Here is a 20,079-nt window from a genome sequence, read left to right on the forward strand (position 1 = left end):
GAGAGAGAGAGAGAAAGAGTATACCCGTGGGCAATTTCTAACTATGCACGTGACAACACCACCAATGGATTCTCCTCTCACTCTAACAGCATCAATGGCAGCAATCATCTTTTCTGCGTATTCAGGATCTGGACACCTAACTATATTACTCTCAATCTGGCAATGTTTCACAAAAGAACCAGTTCAGCTAATGAGCAAGCATGCAAAATTGAACAGGAATTATCATAATGGTGAAAATCTTGTGAATTACAATAACAATAGTATCAATAATACTTCAAAAATCCACATAACTGAAAATATATTAGTACTTAAGAAACCTTAAAAAAAAAGGTAAGCTTCACAATAATGGTTGTGCTTCTTACTTTGAAATATCCAAGATCAGTTTAGATGTAGGATGTTTTAAAAACTTGAAATTTTGAGTTACAGTGCTTTAATTATTAAGTTTATTTTATGTTGCATCATATACTAAGGGGAATGGAGAGCTTATACAGGGTATCTCTTTACTAACTACAGGTTGAAGGGGAAAACAATTATAAAGAAAGTGTGTGGAAATGAAAACTTCTTCCCTTATTTGGGAGACTAATCACTACTGTAGTCAATAACTCAGAAAATGTGACCATATGTGACAAGGACATAGAAAATTTTGGTAACTTTTCTTAAGATCCTCAAGTTTCTAGGGGTGCCATACTGTCAAAGAGGGTGTGTCAGTGGAGGAGCCTACCTGATTACTACTTTCTAGATTACAGAAATGCTCTGATTTTAAGTCTGCATTACGCTCTAAGAAATTGATTGTGACATAATTTAAACTCTATTGCCTTGCACTAATTCTATAAAATAAAACTAGCATCTCATGTGTCAAAGTATTTGTGTGTTTTTTGCGTGCATCATACACTAAATTTCAAATTAAAATACAGACTTGCACCTGATCAAGTGCCAGAGTGTAATGATCAACCGAGTCCTCTGGGAGTACAACCTTGTGAACTTGCGAAACATAAGCAAAAACCTGAAGATGTGACAAACATTGGGGTAAAGATTTGAATGAAACAACAAGAGTTTCAACAAAAAAAGAGAAGTGTAGATGATAACTTCCTCAGAAGAAAACTGTGTCGGTATCCGTGTGTTGAAAAAACAAAGTCATTAAGAAAGTTCTCCAATTCCACAGCAAAGCATGCACACACACACACAAAGTGCACACTCACCTCAGTTCCTGAGAAACCCTTGAGGATCTTTTTAGCAACTGCTCCTGCAGCAACTCTTCCAATTGTTTCTCTAGCTGAAGATCTACCACCACCCTTCAATTAAAGATTGGGTTCAGATTATAAATGTGCAATTAAAAGATGCTTGTGAACCTTTCAGTGGTTGAACAAGACATTACCTGCACTGATCTGATACCATACTTCATGTCATATGTGAGATCTGCATGCGAAGGCCTATAAGCTATTGACATTTCGTCATAGTCCTAAGATGAAAACAACAGAATGGTAAACCTTTGTATTTGCTATAAGCAGTGTCACTTGAGAACAAAACAGCTCAATAGACAAGTAAGCACACATGTGATAGTCAATTAACATTATATAATACCTTATAAGTAGGAAAATTATATAGAAATACAACAGTAAACCATTTACGGGGTTTTACAGGCCTCACATTCTGTTTACAAACTCCTCCAATATGCAATCAAAAGTGTTTGAAACAAGAAAGAAGCACAAGCATCCATCATATTCATTTGAGTCTTGACACATAAGTGCACAGATCTATATAGTACTAGAATAGTATATATGATGTATCTGAAACATCAAAAGCAGAACTCTCAGACTAAACGGAAGTACAAAACTGATGGCCCAAAAAACGACAAATATCTAATAACAGTAATAAATTCAAAAATGTGACGAATAAAGATTATTGTCCCTAAGCATTAGATACTTACCCCTCCTCTCTGATCAGTATTCGGTACAAACACATGAATTGGAGTTCCCGTAGTTAATCCTGAAGTTAGTATTATATGGCCACAATCAGAGTATACACTAATGACTTGAGAAGAAATTTTCTTATTTGAAGAACACATTCAAAAAAAAAAAAAAAAAAAAAACTAAGAAAGAAAAGGTTAAAACCACAAAGACCTAACCTCCTTGGACTCCTGAAAGTATTTTGCATGTGTCGGTTTCCTTCCTAGGGGTAGTAATTCGGCTCTGGCCTGGCCTCCTGTTACAACAACTCTAATCACTAATTCATGAAAAGAATTGCATCAAAATAAATAAGACACCAATACCTATAAAGGAAGCTTCCCCAAGATAATTATGGGAAGCAAATTTAACTAATACCAAGCATATGCATATATCCAAGGAAGAACGTTGTCTCAGCATACAATGAGCATTCATAAGGACATACCGCCAGAAGTCCTTGAAATGAACATGAAATGTGAAATATCAAGCATACAAATGGCAAATGTAAACCAGGAGAGGCATCCAATTACCCCTGAATATCAAAATGAACATGAAACCCCTATAACAAAATACCTTCTGTCAAGGTCGGCTTGCAAATCAGCTTCAGACAAGGGTCTCCGAGGAGGAACTCCATCAATTACACAACCAACACCACCACCATGGGACTCTCCATAAGTTGTAACACGGAAGTAATTCCCAAAAGTACTCCCAGCTGCCTGCACCTCTGAAATCCACCAGAAAACATTTCAGACATTGTAAAGTCCAACTCCTAACTAACTACAAACCCTTACACCCACTCTCATATTCACTTTCAATCTTCCACTAGAACTAAACGTAATCTTCACAGAAACCACAGGCACTCAATCTTCAAATCCCAATATGCTTGCATAATCTAGTTGGAAAGACGCAACAATAACCATTGACTTATCTTTCTCCAGAGAAAAGTTCACTACTTCATGGACCAAACAAATAAAGATTCATGCTTTCGATATCAAAATTTGCACTTGAGCACACATTGCACTACAAACTCACTCCACAACATACAATATCCAGAAACAACATTGCATTCAATAAATCTCTTAACACAAAATGCAAAGAATCAAACTTTAAACACACAGCATCATATAGAGCCTCATTCAATGATCCCAACTAAGCAATACCAATCAAGTTACCAAATCTATTAAATAAAACCGAAATGAAACAGAGGATAGAGGAGAAAACTGACGGAGCTTCTTGGCGGGTCGACGGCAGACGGAGAAGTGAAGGGAGGGGGAGGAGAGGTTTCGGAGATCAGAGCACAACCCAGAAAGGCGTTCGGTGCTTAAAGCAGAACCCAGAAAGGGTTTGGACGACAGAGACGAAGAAGCCATTGGGATCACAAAATCTCAGCTCAAACAACAACAATGTTGTTTTGAATCGAGAAACGAAAATGTGGAACAAAAGCGGGTGATGTGTTTGGGATAGAAAAAAAGAGAGAAAGGGGGGTAGATGGCACCAACTCACTTCACCAACCACCACAACTCTTCCACTCTTCCACTTCGTCGACCTCAAACTTGTTCATGTGCTTTGGTTGGTGGTCTCTCTGGTCCTTTTGGTAAGATTAGGAGTGTGTAGGACCGTATGAGTAGGAGTGATTTAAACGTTTTCGGGTCGGAGTTGAGGATTTGGGAATTTGGGATGCCTGGTTCCAACTTCCAAGTGGTGTGCCATTAGACACTTTGGGGTTGGTGGTTTTTCATTTTTCTTTTCTTTTTTTTCTTTTTTTATTCTCTTTTTTAAGTATTAAGAATACGTTACATTGCTACATGCATTTGACCGACTCTAAGATTGATATACAACAAAAGAAAAGACAAAGAAACATTTTGTTTAGTCTAAGTGGCTACATTAGCGATAGAAATTAAACCGATTTACACATAGAGTAATCAAGCTTGTCAATGATTTAAGACATATACTCTTACATTGACCAAAATAAAAAACCTATATATACTCCTAATAAGATTATCTCAATCGCTATATATGATTTATGAATTGACCTACCTAGCCTATACTTCCACATGTAGCTACACTCCTTATATTAAAGTTTCTTGTAAACAATACAACATTGTCCACGAGAAAAATACCAAAATACAATAAAGAATATGTCAATCCTAAGTTCCTAAAGAATTCCAACACAGCTTTTTCCTCGAGCTCGTGTTTTCAAAACCATTTCCTTGTACATCAATGTAGTTAAAGAGGAAAGGCTTGTTCTTTGTCGGCAGCAAAGGGCGCTCCCACTTCAGTTTTGCATATGTTGAACCTTGACCTAAGCTCTACTCGAAGTCCTCAATTAAGGGAATTGTGGTCAGCATGTTTTGTTACTACTCTATGGTTTATTTGGAGTTCAAGGCACAAGATATGTTCCCTTATTTCAGGCCATGTTATTTCATTAAGTAAGTTAGCCACTGGATGCATGTTTAATTCTACTTAGGAGCTTGTGGTTTTGAGAAAGTTAAGGTTCAATGTCGGCCTCGGCGTGCTCCAAGAGTAATCGAAGTTAACTGGCACCCTCCTCTGTATGAGTGTATTAAGCTAAAAACTGATGGGGCATGGAAAAGTAGTTCAAACAAAGCTGGTTATGGCGGGCTATTTCGTGATTACAGTGGCAAAGTTATGGGTGCTTTTGCTCTGATTCCAAGCTTTGTTGCTGCTGAAGTTTATGGCTGTTATCAAGGCTATTGAATTAGCTTGGGTACGGGAGTGGAAGCATATCTGGTTGGAAGTAGACTCAGAGCTAGTTCTTAGTTTCCTTCGCTCTCCCACTTTAGTGTATGTGTTAACAACTAAGTGTAGAGTGGAGCAATTGCTTGTACCGAATTTCTCATATGAATTTTCACTCTTCCTATATATTTTGAGAATGTAACAAAGTTGCAGATGCATTGGCAAATGAAGAGATAAAATCTTCAGGTTTGACGTGGTGGGACTTGCCATCAAATTTTGTTATTTCTCTTTGTAATAACGATTGGTTGGGGTTTCCCACCTTTTGTTTCTGTTTTTGTTGTTTTCTTGTGAGTTATTAGTTTGTTTTTTTGTTTTTGATAAGAGTGGAGTTAGGTCCCTCCTGCTATGGTGTATTCATCTTTTTTCTTTTGCAATAAATTACCCTAGTTTCATCAAGGTTTACATATAAAAAAATAAAAATGATGCGGATCAGGTATCGAGATCTAACAGTCACTCAACAGATACCAAAAATAAGGAGTAGCAAACTTGTAGAAAAGAGCAAATCAATGCCGCAAATAGACTGATTTTATTCATAAAACATAAATCCCCAACAAATATTACAATACCTATATTTATATGGGTTACAATACTTAATATTTATATGGGTTACAATACTTAGAGAATAAGTAGCCTCAAGCTAAAAAGAAAACTAATTAAACGTAAATTCTAATAATTATAAAATAACTTTTTAAAACTATATCAATAATAAAATATTAAAGATTACGAATTTATAATTAAATATTGTCTCATATGCTCTGCATCAAAAAATTAAAAAAATTAAAAAAGAAAAGGGTAGAACTACTTTTGATTAATTAGAGAAGGCAAGCATCTTAGATTATCACTGTTCACTGGTCTGACTTCTTCCAACCTCAAAGATGATCTACTATTAAATTGATGATTCTCTTCAGTGTCAACTCCAGGGTGACATGCAGACCATTTTGATCTGAAGAAAACCTAGAAAGATAGTTGACTACAGACCCGATGAGTGGCGACCTTGACAAAGTCATGCCAAGATACATAATCCAATACTTCATAGGATCTTACATGCCGGTGTGTGACCGGTGTTGAGGCCACATCAAATAATGTGATACATCCAGAGGCCGGCCGGCAAGAAAGAGAAACATATATTGTAATATCCCACATCGGCCAAACGGAGAGGGGTTATGTGCTGTATATGTACATGCCCACCTCCAATCTAACACGAGGTCTTTTGGTGGCTCAGCGGCTTCGGAGGGGATGGGTACTCCGAAGTTAAGCATGTTGATGCTAGAGCAATCCCAGGATGGGTGACCTACTGGGAAGTTGCTCCTGAGCTGCCGGAAACAAAACCGTGAGGGCCGGTGGGCCCAAAGCAGACAATATCGTGTTACGGCGGAATGGGTCCCGGGGTGTGACAAATGGTATCAGAGCCACTCTGCCGTGTGGTGCGAGTGTGCCGACGAGGGCGTCGGACTCCCAAGGGGGGTGGATTGTAATATCCCACATCGGTCAAACGGAGAGGGGTTATGTGCTGTATATGTACATGCCCACCTCCAATCTAACACGAGGCTTTTTGGTGGCTCAGCGGCTTCGGAGGGGATGGGTACTCCGAAGTTAAGCATGTTGATGCTAGAGCAATCCCAGGATGGGTAACCTACAGGGAAGTTGCTCCTGAGCTGCCGGAAACAAAACCGTGAGGGCCGGTGGGCCCAAAGCGGACAATATCGTGTTACGGCGGAATGGGTCCTAGGGTGTTACAAATGGTATCAGAGCCACTCTGCCGTGTGGTGCGAGTGTGCCGACGAGGGCGTCGGACTCCCAAGGGGGGTGGATTGTAATATCCCACATCGGTCAAACGGAGAGGGGTTATGTGCTGTATATGTACATGCCCACCTCCAATCTAACACGAGGCCTTTTGGTGGCTCAGCGGCTTCGGAGGGGATGGGTACTCCGAGGTTAAGCATGTCGATGCGAGAGCAATCCCAGGATGGGTGACCTATTGGGAAGTTGCTCCTGAGCTGCCGGAAACAAAACCGTGAGGGCCGGGGGCCCAAAGCGGACAATATCGTGTTACGGCGGAGCGGGTCCCGGGGTGTGACATATATAGAATATATATGAATCAATTAAACAATTGGCTATGAATCTCCATTTTTTGGCCAATATATATACTTATAGTATGGTACTAATCCTCATTGGGAAAACCATGAATTCTACAAAAAGGTTGTTCAGAATGTTCTTTATCTTCCTTGCCTTGCCCTTGTGCATTTCTCTTGACACCATTACTCCAAACCAACCCATACGAGACGACAAAGTCGTCTTAGTATCGAGCCGAAACGTATTTGCACTGGGGTTTTTCAGCCCGGGCAACTCTAGCAAGCGTTACATTGGAGTTTGGTATAACAACGTTCCAAACAGAAGAGTTGTGTGGGTTGCAAACAGAGACAATCCTATCAATGACACCAGTAGTGGCCTCCTAGCCATTCATGAAGATGGAGGCCTTAACATCTATGGTAAGGACTCAAACATTCCTATTTGGTCTGCTAATATTACTCTATGTTGGCCAAACAACACTATGGCCAAGCTTTTTGATACAGGAAATCTTGTTTTGCTTGATAATAATAATGGTAGCCAAAGGGTTCTGTGGCAAAGTTCTGATCATCCCTCAGACACGATGCTTAGACATATGAAACTTGGCTTGGACCGCCGGTCTGGACTAAACCGGTACTTAACATCTTGGAAGTCCCAAGATGACCCAGGAACCGGGAACTGTACCTATGGTGTTAACCCTAATGGGTTCCCACAGCTCATTCTGTACAAGGGTACAACTCTCTTGTGGCGATTTGCTATCGGATGTTTGGGTGGCCTGAATCATAAAAGTGTACTGAGTTATGTGAACAATGAGAATGAGGTATCAATTATGTATAATGAAGCGGATGAGGTAACTGGGGCGGTGGTGGAAGAGTCCGGAGTCGTTCGGCGGAGCACCTGGACTGATGATCAATGGACCACGCTCCGGTTTACGCCATGGGAGCGATGTGATAACTATGGTTCATGTGGTCCGAATAGCAACTGCATGTCATACAACGTTAATAATGACCTGGATTGCATGTGCCTACCTGGGTTTGAACCAAAATCGCCAACTGACTGGAACAAGAGAGTTTGGTCCGGTGGGTGTGTGAGGAACAAGAATGGAACATCATTGTGCCGAAACGGAGAAGGGTTCGTCAAGGTGGAGCTGATCAAAATACCAGAGTCATCTACGGCACAAGTAGACAGGAATGTGAGCTTGAAAGAGTGTGGACGCAAGTGTTTGAGAAATTGTTCGTGCATGGCATACTCCAGTATTGGAGATGGGAAGGTGACTACATGTGTTACATGGCATGGGGATGAGTTGATGGATACAAGGACGTTGCCAAATACTGGTCACGATTTATATGTGCGAGTCGATGCAATAGTCTTTGGTAAGGTTTGCTCTCTAGATTATGCAACGTACGCGCTCGTTTTTCATTACTTCAAAAAAGAGATACTTAAATAGCATCACTATTGTTTGAAAAATATTCACCTTCTCAAAAGCTGATTATTTTCTACACATTGGACTCCTTTTTTTTCCTTTCAATCTTAATGTATAGCCCAGTATGGAAATAAGTCGATGAATTCAATCAGCAAGAAAAGAAAACTGGCTATTTTACTAGCATCTATTGTCCCGGTAATTGTACTGCTAGCTTCTCTAGTCTACTGTCAGTTTGTATGGAAGAAGAAAGAAGGTAAGCAACTTTTGCTGCATAACGAAATGATCATTCAACCACTTGTGATCATAGTAAATGACAATACTAAGAAGACTACGTTAGTTTAATTTTTCTGTATTTAATGGCAGGTAAGCAAAGAGAGAATAGATGCTCACTAGACCTTGATGAACTTAACAGAAGAAACTCAGATTTACCATTCTTTGATCTAACCATCATAGCAGCAGCCACAAACAATTTCTCTGGTGAGAACAAGCTAGGGACTGGCGGTTTTGGCTCGGTGTATAAGTTACTAATTGCTTTGGTCATCATTTAACCTTATGTTGGTAACTTGGTATGCATAATTCTAGTTCTGCTTACTCCTATATATTTGTTGTGCAACTGCAATTTGGTTTGGGACCTTTTACCAAAGTCAGTATGAGTGTTCCTCTCACCTTCGGATCTTGAGCGCTAAGCTCGATAGCGCGGTGTTGGTATGCATTATTCTCTAGTTCTTACTCCATAAATTCTAATTTCAGGGTGTTCTTTGTAATGGAAAAGAAATAGCAGTGAAAAGACTATCAAACAATTCAGGCCAAGGAACTGAAGAGTTTAAGAGTGAAGTGATGCTGACTGCAAAACTCCAACATAGAAACCTCGTCAGGATTTTAGGTTCTTGTGTTCAAGAAGGAGAGAAGATGATAATTTACGAATACTTGCCAAACAAGAGTTTGGACCGTTTCATTTTTAGTAAGTCTTTTCTTTTTGCTTTTGTGTATAAAACTCTAAACTAAGAAACAATCAAGAAAGGTTTATAAGTTTCTTTATTTCTTCCAGATGAATCCAGCCGAGCACATTTAGATTGGACAAAACGCTTTGAGATAATTTGCGGAGTTGCTAAGGGGATGTTATATCTTCACGAAGATTCAAGATTAAGAATCATCCATAGAGACCTAAAAGCCAGTAATGTGCTACTGGATGCTTCTATGAATCCCAAAATTGCAGATTTTGGTTTGGCTAGAATACTTGGGGGGGATGAGAAGGAAGCAAATACAAAGCGAGTGATTGGAACATAGTAAGTGACAAGTCATACAAAACTAGAAGTTATAAAAGTTATTTCCAATATCATCCATGTCAATTCATGAGTTCACTCTATGGGAAACACCATAACCAAAAAATGAATAATGCATATGATCCAAAGTCTAATTTCAACATGTCTTTTTTTTTCTTTTTCTTTTTCTTTTTCTATATTGATGTTTGACAATCGTTTTTGTTTCTACTGTTCTAGTGGTTATATGTCACCAGAGTATGCAATGCGAGGACTGTTTTCAGTAAAGTCAGATATATATAGCTATGGAGTTTTAGTACTAGAAATCATTACTGGAATAAAGAATACCAGTTACTACCCCAGATCAAGTTTGGTTGAACAGGTGAAATTTCAAGGCTTTTGCAAACAATAACATTCCAGGCATTGATATATGACATTGGCACAGTTAGTTTTACTTACTCTCATGATCTAAACTTCTTATTATAGGTGTGGAATTTGTGGGAAGAAGGAAATGAACTGGAAGTCGTTGATTCTTCTCTTGGTGAATCATACCATGTTGACGAAGTTCTGAGATGCATCAAGATTGCTTTCTTGTGCGTGAAAGAGTATGCCGCTGACCGGCCAAACATGTCAGCAGTTCTTCTCATGCTGGGTAGTAATGCAGATCTTCCTGATCCAATACGACCTGCATTTTCATTGGAGAGAAGTAACAACACTGAAGACTCGAGTGCTAATGTAAACGAATATACTACACTAGAAGCTCGCTAATCAAAGGTGTCTATAATCTTATATCATGTATGTCAAACCATAGTAATATACCAGTAACTCAGTAAGAATGCCTAGAGCTGCCTTCTGATTCTGGCTTTGTAGCAACTCTTAATATGCTTGAGAGCTCATATTCATTATCACCCTTCAATTAACTTCCTTGTTTCCTTTTTCTTTTGTTGGTATGCTTGAAACAAGACCATCTGGGAGAGAAGTCGAGGTAATGGCAGAAGCAAAACGTACTAGCCGTTAGTGAGTTTCTAAACTGGGAGATCAATGAAATTGAGGAAGCACCCAAAAGTTTCACAGCTCGAGTCTTTTATGCTACCAAGTAAAAGAATGATGAGATTATAAGAAATATACTTTATTTGTTTTGACAAATCAATCATGAATCAATAAGCAACGCTGAGCAACGCTATGCGGCCTGGTATTTTCCACAGGCCTGTATGAGTTTCTTTGACAATGTAACACTGACCACGACAAAAAATGTAAGGAGTGAAAAATATATGTTGACTTCCCTATAAAAATTCCAGTACAGCTTTTGCTGGAGCTCGAGTTTTCAAAACCATTTCCTCGTATTCGTCTTCAGGATTTGATAAGGCAACAATGGCTCCCCCAGCTCCTATTGAAGCTTCACCCTTGTGTATAACAACAGTTCTAATAACTATATTTAGATCAAATGTCTGGTTATATGAGAAAAATCCAATGGAGCCCGAGTAGATACCTCGAGAACTACTTTCGATTGAATCAAGAAGTTCCATTGATCTCAATTTAGGTGCACCCGTCATCGAACCACCCGGAAATGCTGCTCTCACACAATCAATTGCAGTCATATCAGACCGTTTTTGCCCACGAATTGTGCTGACCATAGTATGAACTGTAGCATATGATTCCACATCCATAAGACGTGGCACATGAACTGAGCCTGGCTCACACACACGACCAAGGTCATTCCTTAAAAGATCTACTATCATCAGATTTTCAGCTTGATCCTTTTCACTGAAATAGAGAATGCAAGGGAAAGAAGAAATTCAAAATCTTAGGAGAACATATATTCTGAAATTCTTTTAATCCGTTAAAATAGAAGAGATTTTACCTATATTGCAGCTGTAGTTTACGTTGTTCATCTTCCTCTGGTGTTGCACCACGAGCTACAGTACCCTTAATGGGCTTTGCTTCGAGTACACCATTTCTATCCAATTGTAAGAAACGCTCTGGGGAAGAACAGCAGATAGATAGGTCTTCATCTGAAAAATTGAGCCAGGCAGCATATGGTGCTGGATTCTTTTCTCTTAAATGAAGGTAAAGTCCCAAAGAGTCTATATCCCCAATTGTTTTTCTCATCTGAGTTGTCAGACACAATTCATAACTTTCACCATCTTTAATGTATTCCAGGCACTTGTCCACATCTTCTATATACGCTTCTCTTGATTTATCACCAAGAAAAGTTCCTTGACCGGACGAAGATCTTAGAGCCGTTAAAGTTGGCTTCTTTCCCTCCCCTGTAGCAGAAGCTTTTAAGTTAAGAAGCTTCTGTTCTGTGTCATCCAACCAAGGTGTCAAAGGTCTGCATACTTCGTCTACAGACAATATGTAAACATCATCATTTCGGTGATCAACAACTACAAGGTTATCAGCAAAGAAAAAGCAAGCATCTGGAGTCTGGGATCTGTGGCGATTAGAATCCACACCACATTCAACTTTTAGGTTATACCTACATTGCAGAAATCAAAAACATTAGCGATCTAACACGATAGCCATGTAGAAAATCCATGGAATTAAATAATTGGCATGTTAGTGATAGATATTCAAGTCATTCAGACAACAAGGTTATGATCACTTCCTTAACCTCAATCAAAAAGGACCACTAAACAGTTGAGTGGATATTTGTTCTTAAAGTGATTATCTTCAGAGCTAACTATCAACCAGTGTGTCCTTTTATTAATTGAAGCACAATCAACTACCCATGAGCACCATTTTTCTTTTCTTTCTTTTTACTAACGAGAAAACATTTTTATTGGAAAAAAGTCCTTGCATTACTCAAAGGAGTTTTCTTTTGAGAAGCGGAACTGAATTACTCAGTAGAAACACAAGATAGACAAACTCAATATTCCATTTTCAGTTGAGTGGATTGTGAATGGGAAATCATCAGCTGGCAAAATATTCATTTGTCCCAAGGTGACTTATATACTACAAATAAGACTAGTCATAGAAACTTCATTAACGTTTAAGGATGAATTATTAAAAGCATAACAACAAATACATTTCTGGAGTATAAAAGACATCTTAGCAAAAGAAGAATCTGGGAGGAACCACCAGTTGGGCACAAGATAAAACAACAAAATAGAGAAAAGATGGTCCAAGAATATTACGTTTAATTAAACTTAACTGCATACCCGAGGTAACCAATATATCCACCATGAAAATCGAATGGAAGTTCTTCATATTCCTTTTCATCATAACAAAATGACAGGAGCCCCTGAAACATGATCAAACACACATCATCTAAAACTGAGTAGACTTGAATTGACTAATAAGCATTTAGGAATTATTGCCATGGACAGGAAGAGTCGCCACAAGCAGCAGTTTCACTAATACCTTCTTCAAAAAATCAAGAAATCCTTCTTCCAAAAATGAACGTTTGATAGAGCCTTGAGCATCCTGAACAGATAGAAGACCTCTGCCCTTTAAAGTCGTATCACTGAAAAATGCAATACATCCCACTTTAATTCAAGCCTTCTAGGTAACAAAGCTCATAAGAGATCTAATGTAAAAAGTCATTGTAAGAGTTGAACCAGTAAGAATAACAAAGTAGTAGTTATGTGATTTTATGATGAAACTAGCATGGTAAATGCCGGTCAACTAAAATTAAAAGTTCAATGCAACAAGTGCTGAAATCAATGTTCTTCGTACCTTTTATCAGACAATTTAAAGGTCACTTGCTTCCAAAGAGCTCCACCTTTTCCTCCCATAAATGAAAATCGTGCTCTTCTCTGAACATTTATGAAAAGAAAGACAGTAAGCGCTGTAAAAAATTTTAGTTTTATGAGCATAACTAAAACAACCATAAAAAGAGTAAAAGACTATATTAATGTCATGCGTCTCAACTAAACCTTAAAAGGAAACAATCATGGCATAATCAAAATCATAGTAAGAGTTATAACTAGCAAGCCCACAGCCCAAAAACAAAGCACAAAAAAAAAAAAAAATACCTTCAAAAACAAGAGTTGAAACTAGCAAGCCCATGCCATGCCACAACACTTGCTTCAATATACAATGCACTGAACATTACCCTTAAAATAAATGTAAGAACAATAACTAAAATGAGTAAAATACAATGCCACAGAAGAAACATGGAAGATGAAGAACCGAGTTGTTCAATTACAGAAGTTACTGAGTAATCAACAAACCTTCTCTATTGATGAACTGTCCAACCAAAAGGTGTTTTCAGCTTTATCTTGTCCATACAGTTCACAAAATATATTTCTTGCTCCACCAACTTGACCGGCCAAGTGCTTCAATTTCTTCCATGTCAACCTCAGATCTTTAACAGTAATGCTTGGATGCAAAAGGTTTACCATATCAACCATGCCAGAGCAAATCACGTTGTCTGCATCTTTATATAAGTGACCGTCTGCATTATTTAGTAGTTGCCGATGTTTAGGAACGTCTGTCAATAGTTGACCAACATGGGGCATCTGCATACGTGCTAAAAAAGAATTGCAGATCAGTGGCAGTTCAATAGCAAAAGCTAGAGATCTAGACATATATAGGAATTATGGAATCAAAAGCCATGACTTTAGCTTTGTTAAACAAATAATATACTGTCAGAATAAAATCCTAAAATGCATCTGACGGGTTCTATCAACTCATAAAGCCAAAAGTAGATCTCTTGTCTCCCAAGAGTAGTCAGAAAAAATGGCATGAATATGAATTTATATTACGTCTGCATGTCACTTAGAATGTGTTAACATGCCTTTATATGGTTGAGCAAATGATATGGCATGATAGAGAGTCTGACAGACAAAGTTAACCAGGATTGAAAGATGAAAGTTCAAGAAAAGAGCTTTACTTTACCAGTAAAAGGAAAATTTTGCGCGTTGATGAATGATGCCCTCGATCTCAGCCAATAATCCTCTGTGATCTTTCTAAAATTCTTGAATATCTGCCTTCCATGGCAAGTAGCAACACTCTCTGGATGGAACTGAAGGGTCAAAACATAAAGTCAAGGGTATTGCAGAGAGAAAGCAGAGCCACAGCATTCACAATTGCAATGATCATGCAACACACCTGTACACCATAATGAGGCCTGGAAGAATGCATAATGCCCATGAGAACCCTTTCACTCTGTACTTTGCCAGAATGGCTGGAAGGTGAATAAGTACAATTTTTTTGTTTCATTAAAAAAGACGCATCGGCAGATTTAGAGGCAACATCAGATTCTTTGGTCTCAATAAAAGAAAGTGCATTCATGGAAGAAGTCCATGCTATAGGAATGAGTTCATCTGGGAGTGATTCAGCATCTATGACCAGTGAATGGTACCGGACGACCTACATTAGGTAAGGCATATAAGTAAGTTAAGATTAAGTTTGTCAAGCACCTAAACGGTTTATGGTACCGCTATAACAAATTGAAACCTATCTGGACTTCTAAAAGATCTTGCAATATGTTTAGATTAGTTGATATTCTGATTATCATTCCAATTACACAGTTCTCATAAACTTCCATTTTAATGAAGCTTAAATATTATGTATACTAGCAAATTAATTGGTAATTCAAATTTTCTTCCTACAGTAAGTAGTTTTGACTATTATACTAGATAGAATGGAATCATCCGATGAGAATTAGAACCCTCTACTATTACCACTTATTTTGATGCAGACTGAAAGTGAACTAGACAGCTAAACATTTTGTTCTTTGGATGTTGGCAACTTTAGGCAAGATTTGAATATTTACAACAAGTTATCAAGTTATTGGAATCATGAGAGAAGAATGACCTTAAATCCAGAGTTGTGGCCAGACGGGATGTCATTGAAAAGTACACATCCATTGTGCTGAATTTCACTGTATGGGGAAACAATGGGTAGATAGTCAGAAAAGGAATCAACAAAGCAAGCCCTAAGGGAAACCAATAAATCCCCATCACACGGCTTCAATCTAAAACCTATTATTTAGAAAGTCAAGCACCATGAAAACCAAACTCATAAAACTACATAAATATACCTCAAGCGTCCATGGACCGGTTCAGATGCGTGGACAACTTTAGCACCATGCACATAACCTAAAGCCTGTTAAAGGTCAGAATTAAATCGCATCAAGAGAACTATGATTCAGATTAAGATTACTTGTTGTCTGAAATGGATTACATGCATGCCTATGTAAATGACTAAATTTTATATGCACCAGAACCATGTATCTAAATCATGCATGGGTGTGCATGTGGGCACTCATGTATGCAAGTATATTACTCAAACCCAAAATCTTCTTGCAGAACATAAAGCCTTCAGATTGAGAAATCTGAATGCAAACTCCTAAGAGTTGTAGACGAAGTAGCTCTTTTATATAGATTTTGGACAGAAAGATCTTACAATATTCAAAATCACTTTGCAGTTTGCATGTATACACCATTGTTAACAGTGGACTTTATAGTCATGTACTCGGTTAATATATATCTTACCTGAAAAATCTTGTCACACATGCATCTATGACATTTTGATTTAGAGTACTTAAAATGAATATAAGAAAAACAAGTACCTGATGTTTGATTTAGAGTACTTAAAATGAATATAAGAAAAACAAGTACCTGATGTCCAAGGCAAACACCCAAGATAGGAACATTCCAGCAGTCAAGCAGCACCTGAAGACATATTCCTGAGAGATTCAAATAGTTTCTAATGAAACAATCATAACTTTCAAACAGTAAAAGCAAGGACAAAAGAAGCTGCAAATAGAAAGAAAACAGAAGGACACAGAGTTTACTATAATGCATGCATATAAAAACATCAACAGGATGCAGGTCAACAAAAGTATACAAAAGATAATCGCTTAAGGGAGAACAAAAGTACAAAACAAATGTGTGAATGTGATACTAAGTACTATAGACCCAACAAATTGTGCAAAGGAACAGAAAGTGATTGACTGAACATCTTTCTCGTCATGCAAGTGGTGCCAAACATCATTACAGCCCTACCAGGAACGAAGCCATCTCCCAACTCCTACCAGAATAGTATGTAAAATTATGTACTTTTGCATAGAATGGTGGAATTATACATTTCTTATTTCCTTTATGTCATGCAAACAAAGTATGCAGCATACTTGAACCATTGAAGATATATGTTTCTCTTTTGGGACAAAATTGAGGTTGTCAGCTCTGCAGAACAGGCGGGATAACTGGACCTCCTGTTTCTGTTTTTGGCCTAGATCAAATGCCATTTATGAGTAGCAAATGATGCAAGAAAGAAAAAGGAAGTTTCATGACAGCATAACTGTGCTTAAATTAATGCTGCATTATGCTATAACATGGGATAAGGATGGTACTAGCATGAAAAGGGGTAAATTTATTTATCTCTCTCACCTATGTCAGCTGGGCATGTAGGAGAACCTGGTCCAGGTGATATAACAATGTTATCAAATGCATTTTCTTCATACAAGTAATGGCAAACATCTTTCCATGACAACTCATCATTTCGCACCACAACAGGAGGTACTGCACAATTATAAGGCAAGTGTCAGAATAGTAACACTAAAGGAACACAATCAAATTATTATTCTGGCACAAGTGAGTAAATATCAGTAAGCTACATTCCAATTTTATGGATCAACCCCATTTTATAACAAGAAGAAATATACCACGTTTAACCAAGACAGAACATTTTTCCTGTAACAAGCAATATTCATATCTCCTTATGGTTCTATTTGTACCAAGATGGACATGCTTAATATTGCCATTTGCCGGTGTAAACTACACCAGGCCCCATTAGGAGTATAGATCAACTTAGCACGCAACCATTGAATATCATATGGCAATTCCATATAAATAAAGATACCAGATAAGAGATGGTCAGAGCGGGTTATAGATGATAAAAATACAGATAAGAAGGTAAATAGGTACAAAGAAAAAAGGAGGGAAAGAGAGCTCACATACAGCCATTAATGACAGAAAGCTCCTGGTATATATTGTATGTGTAGCTATCATAGTTGTCAATCAATAATGTCCTCACATATTCCAACTTCCGACCTGGCTCCTCCAGTTGTTTCTTTCCCAAACGTGATTCATTTATGCGCCGAGGCATCAAATTGCTAGACATCACCAGCTTCCTAGTATCATGGTTAGATGCTTGAGAGTTCTCCTTAACAAAATTATCAACCTTCACTGGCAGTCCAGGCGCTAGCATATTCTTGTTTATACATCGGGGCAACCCCTCAACAAAAGGACATCTAAGCTCTGAAGATGACGAACACAAGGTGAACTTCATATTTGTTTCCAGTGGAGACTATCAAGATTGTGCAAGAGTGTGCATCACAGAGCTCCTGCAACACAGCAATGTACACAGTTAGATATGCCAACTAAAATTCAGTATGCTATGCAAAGCAATTTGAGACTTTGGTCTTAAGTTTTTCTATACACCTACATGTATTTATCACGTAGAGCAAATCCACTCATTTCTCTTAACATGGTGTGCATTAAGACTCGAGTCAACATGTCCCATTTCAGATACTCTCCATAAGATAAACAACCACAATTGTTGACTATGATTAACTATATTACAGAATGCCCAACACACACATTATCAACATGACATAATCGTTTAAGGCTAAAGTTGGTGAGCATGATTATCCTTGGTTGGTTATAGCTGTCGAGATGTTGGTATGATAATAAGTAACGTGAAGCTGAATCACTGAAGAGAGCACAAAATAATAAAACAAGAATAGTACAATTCAGGGCCTACAAGCATGACCACTATGCTTTGCTTCCAATACAATTCCGCATGAGCATTAATTATACTAATGAGCTTAACCAAAAGCTAAACCAATGAACCAAAAACAGCCAAATGGGTACAACTACTTCCTTCATCAGGCATCAAGATACTCACTTTCACACTTCAAATAGCTACACAACAAACTACAAGCTGCCAACAAATCCAATACACAACCAAATACAGGAACCCTTTATTCTGTTCTACAAATCCCAGATTGAAAAGCATGAACCTTTCACTGTAAAGCTTGAAACTTGAATGAAAAGCATGAAACTTTATTGTAAAGCAATGAACTTTGAAACACAAAGTCACTTGAGATGGTGAGAAGCTAACCTCAAAGAGAGCCAGATGAAGCTGCAGAGATGGAGAAAGAGATGTAAATCCTTAATGGGTTGTAAAGTGAAATGATATTGGAGGGAGAGGCGGCGAAGCAGAGGCTCTATTGGTAGTGGAGGACTGGAGGAGGAAGAGGACCATGGAAACTTGGTGGGAGTGGGGAATGTGGGACCCGCCCAGAAGGGAGGTACCTGATACGGACAGAAAAGAGTGAAAGTCCCCAGAATCAAGATTCAATATGGGGAGGAATCCTGGGCCGCATATCACGCGGGTTTGATCTTTCGAATTCAAAAGGCGGAGATTCTTCAGTTCACATGGTGTAGCTCCACAAACGGCAACTTTAACAGCGCGTAGCCCCACGCGCAAACAGACTTTCTATGTGAAAGAAAAAAAACAGCGACGGTAAAAAGGAGTTTTGCCATTAGGGCACGTGCAGTGCAAAAAGCCGAGTTGATGACATCGAACCAGAGCAGAGGTTCTCGCCAGTGTTACCGGAAACGTTCAATTTCCTGGCGATTTCCGTTCCGGATCGGACGAACCTGATCTGGGTGCGTTCGCGATCCAGATCGCTAAACCCAGTGTTCCCCCTTTCCAAAGCATAATGAAGCCCCGATTGGACTAATCCAGTTTATTGCAGGGAAGAACGGTAGACGAAATCTTTTCTTGGGTATTTAAAAGTTGATTGGAGAACTCAAGAGATCTGCTGGTTTTCAAAAGAGTTCTATCTCTGCAAGTCTGCGTCCATGTTCTTTTTATTGGGTTTATCCTCTTTTTTTTTCTTCTTTTTCTTTTTTCTGTGAGATTATTCTCATCCTTTTTTTATCCATGTTTTTTTAGAAAGGGTGATTATAAACCGAGAAATTTGATTCACACGTATCAAAATACTAGATACACATATCCTACTTAATACACAACTTATCAATTGTTTTCATTTTAACAATTTACTAGAAACATAACCCTAAATTTACTAAATTATCCCTTTTTAATACACATATTTTATGTTTTCTTCATTTAATCTAACAATGTTCAAAATGCAATTGTTTCATGAAGGCAAATTGCAGTTTATATAAATTACGATTCCATTGATCACCAAGTATGCTAACAAAATAAGAACTATAGTATTTTTATCTTCAGTCTTTAACATTGCAAATTCAAAAGTCAAGAATTACTTAAAATTTGATAATGATACTTAGGGTTCCTCTAAATTCTTCAACGTCTTAGGTCGCTAAAACTTATATTTGGATCTTCTTCCCTGTTTTCTTAACATTAGGTCCAGATTCAATGCTTTGGCAGCTTTCAAGAGTTGTAACTTTAGATTTAGCCATCACAGAAGAGCTCTGCTTTTTATCAATCAAAATAGAAAATCTACAAGTGGTGAAGAACCATAAGAGTTTTAGAAATTTGCATAATTTACATATATGTGGTAGATCTGAAAGAGAAAAAAAAATACAAACGTAAACTATTGTTTTGGTTCGTACTATATGAAACAAAAATGTCTTTTTGGTAATTTAATATACCCATAAAATCTAAGAGAAATTTTAAATACACACCC

At 38.0% G+C, this 20,079-nt stretch overlaps 3 protein-coding genes across 3 annotated transcripts in view; 1 reads left to right on the forward strand and 2 right to left on the reverse strand.

The window, feature by feature from the left end:
- Nucleotides 1–3,588, reverse strand: part of LOC101298831 (chorismate synthase, chloroplastic-like) — a 5,405-nt gene extending 1,817 nt beyond the window's left edge. Inside the window, exons 1-8 of the mRNA XM_004307345.1 lie at nt 3,169–3,588; nt 2,517–2,667; nt 2,126–2,202; nt 1,928–1,986; nt 1,376–1,459; nt 1,200–1,292; nt 923–1,003; nt 25–156 (exon numbers count right to left, since the gene is read on the reverse strand). Of these exons, the coding sequence (XP_004307393.1) occupies nt 25–156; nt 923–1,003; nt 1,200–1,292; nt 1,376–1,459; nt 1,928–1,986; nt 2,126–2,202; nt 2,517–2,667; nt 3,169–3,313 (822 nt within the window). The 5' untranslated portion in view covers nt 3,314–3,588. The remainder of the gene's footprint in view (nt 1–24; nt 157–922; nt 1,004–1,199; nt 1,293–1,375; nt 1,460–1,927; nt 1,987–2,125; nt 2,203–2,516; nt 2,668–3,168) is intronic.
- Nucleotides 3,589–6,882: 3,294 nt separating this feature from the next.
- LOC101299336 (G-type lectin S-receptor-like serine/threonine-protein kinase RKS1-like) lies at nt 6,883–10,701 on the forward strand. Its single transcript, XM_004308747.1, has 7 exons — nt 6,883–8,140; nt 8,309–8,443; nt 8,554–8,726; nt 8,941–9,151; nt 9,239–9,476; nt 9,690–9,831; nt 9,936–10,701. Exons 1-7 carry the CDS (start codon nt 6,883–6,885, stop codon nt 10,215–10,217), a joined length of 2,439 nt encoding a protein of 812 aa, XP_004308795.1. The 3' UTR covers nt 10,218–10,701.
- Nucleotides 10,247–17,690, reverse strand: LOC101299623 (para-aminobenzoate synthase-like). The gene is made up of 13 exons (XM_004308748.1): nt 17,360–17,690; nt 16,790–16,921; nt 16,019–16,086; nt 15,439–15,503; nt 15,213–15,279; nt 14,505–14,765; nt 14,292–14,418; nt 13,625–13,923; nt 13,128–13,207; nt 12,813–12,915; nt 12,611–12,693; nt 11,311–11,928; nt 10,247–11,213 (listed from the first exon to the last, which is right to left on the reverse strand). The coding sequence occupies exons 1-13, from the start codon at nt 17,688–17,690 to the stop codon at nt 10,733–10,735; spliced, it is 2,715 nt and encodes a 904-aa protein (XP_004308796.1). The 3' UTR covers nt 10,247–10,732.
- Nucleotides 17,691–20,079: the final 2,389 nt, after the last annotated feature.

The sequence above is a fragment of the Fragaria vesca genome, linkage group LG7, assembly GCF_000184155.1.
Source record: "Fragaria vesca subsp. vesca linkage group LG7, FraVesHawaii_1.0, whole genome shotgun sequence".
In the NCBI taxonomy this organism is placed as follows: domain Eukaryota; kingdom Viridiplantae; phylum Streptophyta; class Magnoliopsida; order Rosales; family Rosaceae; genus Fragaria; species Fragaria vesca.